General features: G+C 42.6%; 1 protein-coding gene and 2 long non-coding RNA genes across 4 annotated transcripts; 1 reads left to right on the top strand and 2 right to left on the bottom strand.

The window, feature by feature from the left end:
- Positions 1 to 458: 458 nt before the first annotated feature.
- LOC128806271 (uncharacterized) lies at positions 459 to 1,001 on the bottom strand. The gene is made up of 2 exons (XR_008436752.1): positions 848 to 1,001; positions 459 to 699 (listed from the first exon to the last, which is right to left on the bottom strand). It is a non-coding gene; the product is annotated as an uncharacterized LOC128806271 (long non-coding RNA).
- Positions 1,002 to 1,018: 17 nt separating this feature from the next.
- On the bottom strand, positions 1,019 to 3,783 carry LOC128806270 (uncharacterized). 2 transcript variants are annotated; one of them, XR_008436751.1, is made up of 4 exons: positions 3,266 to 3,783; positions 1,916 to 3,035; positions 1,518 to 1,700; positions 1,019 to 1,086 (listed from the first exon to the last, which is right to left on the bottom strand). It is a non-coding gene; the product is annotated as an uncharacterized LOC128806270 (long non-coding RNA). The 2 variants fall into 2 exon arrangements; XR_008436750.1 differs by having other exon boundaries at positions 1,025 to 1,700.
- A 579-nt stretch (positions 3,784 to 4,362) lies between these two features.
- On the top strand, positions 4,363 to 5,765 carry LOC128806223 (uncharacterized). Its single transcript, XM_053975636.1, has 3 exons — positions 4,363 to 4,369; positions 4,446 to 4,844; positions 5,139 to 5,765. The coding sequence occupies exons 1-3, from the start codon at positions 4,363 to 4,365 to the stop codon at positions 5,744 to 5,746; spliced, it is 1,014 nt and encodes a 337-aa protein (XP_053831611.1). The 3' UTR covers positions 5,747 to 5,765.
- Positions 5,766 to 7,444: the final 1,679 nt, after the last annotated feature.

Here is a 7,444-nt window from a genome sequence, read left to right as displayed (position 1 = left end):
TCTGCAAATAAAATGCAAATTTTTCAGGTTATTTATCTGACTCAGAACTTTGCTTCAGCTGACAATAGTTCAGGAATTTTATTTTCTAGTGTCTTTGGGTGGCCCACATAAAACAAAAAAAAATCAGCTTCTGTCCTTTTCCAAGTTCAAACAGATATTTTTTTCTTTAACCCTGCATTATGACAAAGTAAGTGTCATTCAAAGACAGCATTCAGAAAGAGCCCTGAGAAAAGGCTAGATGTTATACGTAAATTCCCTCATTTTATTCTGAAAGCTCATTTTATAAACTAGCTTTCTGTGTTGCTAGCTGCTTACATGATCTCTGTTACTACAGCCACTTCCAAATCTCTCTAAAAGTTAGTCATTTCTCCACCTTCTCTTCGTGGGAAATTGTGGGGGCAAAAAAATAATGTTCTTTAGTCCAAGTTCAAGCAGAAACACAGAAATTCAGAAATAAATTCTGAACATTGGACTGCTTAAATTTTTATTTAACACATTCCAGTGGTCTCCTCCCCTCTCCTGGTGTGAAAGAAGAGCAGATTATCAGATGACCACAGATGCACACAGTGACTTACCCAGGGACAGGCCAGGAGACCTGAACAGGACATGAACATCCCAAATTCCACAAAGTCCACCTGCTTTGGGACTGTTTTCCCCAACTGCTCCAACACATTTAGGACACTGCAGGTTGGTAAACTGCTACAGTTAAAGGAGAACAGAGTTGATTCCCAGAGCTGTAACATTTTCCTAGAAGGAGCAGATTTTTAAGAGCCACCCCCATCACAGGTGGGAAGCTTAGTTAAATGCCTTGCAGTGTTGAAAGACCACATCAGATTCTACCTCTTACCATCAGATTTCCACTCACTCCCATACTACTTAGGCTTCATTCCCTGCTAGATTTTGGGTAACCATATAAAGAACAGAAGAAAATGTCCTCTTCTTTCAACAAGTTTTCTTAACCCCACAGAAAGGTGAAGAGAATGTGCAATAAATGCCTAATGTTCTTTTCACACACCACCTTTCAAACATGATTGAGCAGTACAGATATGTTAGTGCGGTACTGCATATCCATCTGTTACGTATCACCTGAAAACAAAGAGAAATTTAAATGTGAAGTATGTCTAGCTTTGGTGAAAATAAATTGGATTTTATATGGTATGAGAGACACAGGTAAAAGCTAATACCAATGTATTACAGTATTTAGTAGCTGAGCAGTTTATTAATAATTCCTTTAAAAGTTGCAGGAATCTTTGCTACAATTAACCTTAAGCAATTGTCTCAGGGCATAAATATTAACATATAATATTTGAAGGCAACAAAAAGCAATATGCAACATCACCTATGAAAGGACATTTGGTGACCACTGCTAAAGAAGTGAACTACCTCATTTTCTGACTAAAAAGTTTTAAAAATTTAAAAATGTTTTAAAATTCTCCCACCTCACTTTTGGTTTTTCCAAAAGTTGCCTAAACAATTTAATCTTTCTCAAGCTGCAAACCCATCTAGAAGGGACTCACCAGGCAGCAGGAAAAGAGAAACTATGGCAATGGCTAGGTCAGCAACTACAGGAATGATGTCGCTTCCCAGACTTCCCATGGAAAGTAATGGTTTCTCTTTTGCAGCAAAAAAAGGACATTCTAATGGTTCCAAACAAAACAGGGCTCAGCTCAACTACAGCACTCAGGTTTTGCATAGAGGAACTATTAAAAAAGCAGTGAAATATCATCCCAGCTGTAACTTGCTGTTGTTAAGAGATACTTAAAAAAAAAAACATGCAGAGTGTACTTCAAAGTGCTTCTTAGATGAAAAATTACCCCATTTTGGAGCAAGCTTTAGATACTATGACGATGAATTTAATAACCTATCATTTACTAGTCAAAACAAGAATTTGTTATCAAGATTCCTGCACAATTACCTTTGTTTACAAAATTCAAGATCCTTTATGCTTCCGTGCATCATCACTGACATTATCCAGATAATAAAAACCATGTTGAAAACTCCCCAGTGGCTGGTTTTTCATGTGAACCATAAATAGATAATATTAAAAGGAAAAAAACAACTGAAGATTATATAAATTTGGAGAAACCTGCAGGATAATGGGGGCAATATCTACTGTTTTGACTACAAAATTCGCTAAATAATACACATTGTATACAGATGTGGAGAGAGACATTAAATAAAAAGAAAGAAAATTTTTTCTTAAAAAAAGCACAGCTTAGTGTTGGTTCCCTTTCTCCAAAGAAAGCTTCACTTCTTGAAAGCTGTGAGAGATGTGTGAATTCTCACCCCTTTATAGGGCTAGCTTTTAATTTTTATGTGTTAGACAGTTTCTTTGCTTTCTGTGATTCTTCTGTAACTTTCACATACAAAGAAAAGTTAGTTCCCCAAAACAATTACTTCAAAGAAGTTTGCAACCACTCAATACACTCCACACAAAGTACAGGCATGGTCAGACTTTCATTTTTCCACAGTTCAGGCTCAGATCAGAAAACACATACACTGAAGTCTCTCAAAGTTTCATCTGAGTCAAAGAACAATTGCAACAGCCATCAAATATTTGAAGATATTTAAAAGTCACATGCAGTACACAGCTACTTAAAAAATTCTTAAATTAACTATTATGTAGAAGATTGCTGATATATTCACTTGATCTTATTTAAGTTAATCAAAACTCCAATGCACAGATTGTATGCTATAATGTGCATCATTGAAAATATTTCTGAAAAACCTCCGAAATAATAACAGTTTCACCTGGTTTTGAAAATGCTTTCACCATCATGTCCTTGGCTAACCACAACAGTTAAAAGGCATAAAGCAACAGAGAATTTTATTATGACCCATGTGCCCATAAAACAAAAGTGCAGGACATCTGGAACAAGTTTGATACTATCTGAACCTGGGGTTTAGACAAACCCCTTACAAGTGAAGGCACATGAAAACCATGGACCTAAAAACAGTCCATGCTCTGAAATGTTCCAAACTTTTGACATTGAGAGCTGCATTCCAGCTACATACACTTCTTGAAATTCAACAATCTGCAATAACAAGATGATTTTACACTAAGAAAATTTACTCTTCATCACAAAACCACAAGTGTTTCATTCCTTAAATCACAGACATGTATCACCATATTCTTTGGCTATGGGTGCCTGCCCTTTAGCTCTCCTAATGTTTGTCCCAGCCACCTTCCACAAACTCTACCCCATCATCCCCACCACACAGAGACAGCCCAGTTGCCCACTGGCAAATAGATATTTATACATACTTAGACATCATGAGGCAAAAGGCCAGTCCACATGCTCTTGTTTCCTGTCTTCCCACTTCCATGTGAAGTTGAATATGATGATGGTTTCCATTTTTAGAGGGCAATTTTCTGAACTACTATACAGATCTGAATCATCTGTAAATAACCATGTCTTTAGCTTGGCATCAGCTCTCTTCTCCACAGCACTCAACTTCTTTCTTGCCCTAATGATTTCTCAGCCATAGTTTTCCCCAGACTCTGATAATACTAAATTTAGATCACCACAGATATTTTTTATTATATTCTCTGGCATCTTTGCACTACAACCATTGCCTTACATGAGCTTCACTCTATTATTTCCATAGCTCTTTTTCCAAGAGAGCTCTGACATCTAATTATGTGAGCTAATAGATAAGAAAAAAAACCCTTTTTTTTTTCAGATGCTCACATGAATATAGTCATATTGTTAAAAAGATTTCATCTACTTTCATTCACATATGTCTTTTCAAAAAGTAACTGAAATGGGATAGTTTAGTCTTCATTAGTACTCAGGTTTACAAACTTAAATACAACAGATCTTTACACAGGAAAATGTAGTGATCCTCAGGAGTTTTTGACACATATTAAATTGTTAAAAAAATTAACAAAAATCTTGACCAAAACATTGTTTCCTATTTCTGGAATTAAGTCGGATGCAAAGAGCACTGAAGACAAAGCTTCTTTCTAACATATTTCAAAGGACTCTGAATTAGACTATAAGTAACAACCTGCTTTAACTTTAGTTTCATGGTTTTTTGTACATTTAAGCTATTCAACAACCACAATTCTTTGGTAATGACAGAAAAAATAATAATAATAATTAATAATAATAATAATAATAACCCTTTGTTAGCAATTACTGATTTTTAGTCTACATCTCTGTCCATTTCTAAACCTACCACAGTAAAAACTACTTTTCAGCTTGGTCTAACTGGACAATTTTTCTAAGATTCAGACTTGAGAAAACTATGTAACAAAGGACCAACTTTGAATTCTCTTAACATAAGAGGCTTAAAAATAAGGAAATACTTCAGGCTTGACAAGTCCCCCCGGGTCTTATGGGGGGACAATCATCACTGATGACCTGTAATAAGACCTAAGCCTACTCAAGCCCATCAACCTGCTGATGAACCTGTTCCCATTTCTGCTCTTCCCACCATAGCCGTGCCTGACATCAACAAAGTCCCTGCCAGCACCCACAAGGACACCCTCCCCAAATCCGGAGAGCGGGTCACGCATAGATCAGTGATTGTGAGGTCACAGGGACTGGCGCGACATCATCACCCAGGCCTAAGGTGTAAAGATTGCTGTGCATCAACACACCTTGCAGAGTCGAGGAGACGATCGCTGAGAAGGAGCTTGCCCAAGGCTACTACTGAGCGAGTTTTGGTGCCTCTGAGGCAGTTCATACGCATCTCTCTTCACTCAAGGAAGGATTGGTACGCTTTGTCAGGAGGAGAAAGGCCGACAGTGTTGCGGCCCAGACCCTCCAGGCATTCCTCCATACCCACAATGGTGAAGCAGAACGCTGCTGAGAAGCGTCCTCCTGGGAAGGAGCGAGGTGAGAGCCAAGTCTCCCTCCCCACAGCTCCCCACGGCTGGCAGAGGGGGAGTGGCCAAGAGCAGCAGAAAGGGGAAGCAGGAGCTCTGCACAATGACCCCAGAGTAGGGTCCCTTCTCTCATGGGCCAGTGGAGCCAGGCTGGGCTGTGGGCAATGGCGCTTCCCCTGCACTTTAGCCAGCCCAGCAGGGACACATCCTGCAATCCTGCAGGGACATTTCCTGAGCCCTGCAGAGGTGCTCACACCACCTGCCCTCTCTCTCTCTCCAATGTGCACACTGTGTCACCGGGCAGAGGCAGATGCAAAGAGCAGCAGCCGCCTCTCCGGACAGCCCAGGCCGGACAAGACTCGTCGCCGTTCATGGAGACAGCGAGTGCAAGACTCAGGCATCAAGACAGGAAAACCCATACGGCTCAACCGCGTGCCACTGCTGCGTGCTGAGACCAGCAGCCTCAGAACCGCCACTCAGGAGGTGTCAGGGCTGTCCCAGGGCGTGGTGCCGGTCAGCAGCAGCAGCAAGAGCTGCAGCTCGCCCTGCCGAAAGCAGGCCTTGAAGCGAGGCCACCCACAGGGAGCCAGAGAGCCACAGGCACCCGAGAGCCCGCTGGCAAAGCGCCGCAGGATGGACGATGTGCCAGCCCAGAGCGCCAAGACCAGCAGCTTCAGCACCAGCAGCCAGGTGGCATCGAGGCTGTCCCAGGACTCTCAGTCATCCAGGAGACAAACAGCCTCATACAGACCACCCTGGCTCTTCCTCCACCCCCAGCCTGGGCCAATTCGTATGAGGCACATCTGGCAGCAACAACGGCGAGAGAAAAAGCCCTACAGTCGTCCTCAAAACCAGAGCAGGACCAGAGGACCATCAGTCCCTGGTCCTCGCCCCCCTCACCCCTCAAAATAAAGTTTTCTGTTTGTTTGAACTAGGAGATGCCACATTCCTTTTTCCAGTCATCTCATGGCCTCCTGCGGCTGATCTCCAAATAGGGGCCCCAAGTTCAGTGAGACACTCCAGCATGTGTATGCCCTCAAGGACTCAACCTGTCCCATGGCAACACCCAGTGTCACAATGTCCCATGGCCTGGAGATACTAGCCCTGCTTCTGCCAGGGAAAAACCAGAATGGTGCAAAAGAGGAGTGGAGATTTTGCAAGCATTCCTGGCTCAGACAGCATCAGTGGAAGGGCAGAGCTCTGCCTGCTGCAGGCACCCAGGAGGGAAAATCATGGACGCATCCAGATTATTCCTCTCCCAACCTAGCCCAGGCACAGTTCAATCTACCATTGCTGCCACTGGGGTAGCACATACCAGCCTGGAGAGTAACTGGGATAAGAGAGAGTAACTTCCCAGCATCAGTGCAGCTGATGCTGGGAAGGCAAAACTAAACCCAGTCCCCCCCCAGTAAGAATACACTGCACTTGAAAAAAATAGCCAACACCCTCCTGTTCTCTGCAAATGGGGAAAAAAAAAAGTATAAAAAAATTAAACAGGTTTTGGAGAAGATACAGACAAGACTACATGAGGCTGGAAAAGACTGTACAAGTTCTGAGAGGAAAATTAGTAGGAAATCCCTTCTCACTGCTATTAAAATCTCAGGCTGTTGCCATCAAACACTCAAGCCACAAGAAAAGTGCTTCAGCACCTGCATCCGACTGAGCACCTGTTTGATCCACCTCAGAGGAAAATCATCACTTTGCAAGCAGAATTCCTCCTCTGAGTTACACACAACGTATTTTTTTCCAACTGGAAGTGCTACTGGGTTTTGTTACCCAGCATTTAATATTAAATTGTAGAAGTATTTTAAATGAAAAGGGAATGAAAACTCACAGTATTTAAAGAAAATTGTCTGGAAAACTCTTAAGATTTGCTCCATTCTAAAAGGGAACCAAGGTACCACAAGCCCTAAAAGACTCACTTGCTCTCTCAAACAAACTAGGAATAAAGCCTAAGAGGAAAATGAAATGATAGATTTAATTTTGCATTTATACAGCTTTAAAAAGGATTAGGTTAAGTTTGCAAGACACCTTTACTTCGATTCAGAGATTTATTTGAGTTTTCCTTCAAACTCCAGAGAGCTGGCAACAGATCTCTGTGTGGTGTGCACAGGCTGGGCCAGCAGTCAGGGCAGGGCAGGAGCCAACAGTTCACGGGAAGCAGCAGAAAAAAAGCACCATGGGATGGGCTGAAGGTGGGATGGGAACAGGATGGGTGGGGTAGAGGAAGCTCTGCTCCCACCTGGGCTGGCTTGTGGGAGGAACTGGGATGAATGAACACATAGCTGAACCCAAAAGTAATTCTGCACCCAGATCTGGGGTCCCCAGCATAAGAACATGGACCTGCTGGAGTGGCTCCAGAGGAGGGTCACAGCAATGATCCAAGGGCTGGATCTTCTGCTATGGAGATAGGCTGAGAGCTGCTGTTGTTCCGCCTGGAGAAGAGAAGGCTCCAGGGAGACTTCAGAGCTCCACCCAGTGCCTAAAGGGCACCAATCTTCTCAAATTCCTACCATGGTTGCCCACCCCAATCCTGAATTTTCCACTGTCTCAGAAACTAGACATGGCTGCTTGTCACAGCACATGTCACAAATGAGATGGTCACAACAC

The sequence above is a fragment of the Vidua macroura genome, chromosome 4 (assembly GCF_024509145.1).
Source record: "Vidua macroura isolate BioBank_ID:100142 chromosome 4, ASM2450914v1, whole genome shotgun sequence".
NCBI lineage: Eukaryota > Metazoa > Chordata > Aves > Passeriformes > Viduidae > Vidua > Vidua macroura.
Note: the sequence above shows the minus strand (reverse complement) of the source record. Positions and strands in the feature narration are given on the sequence as shown.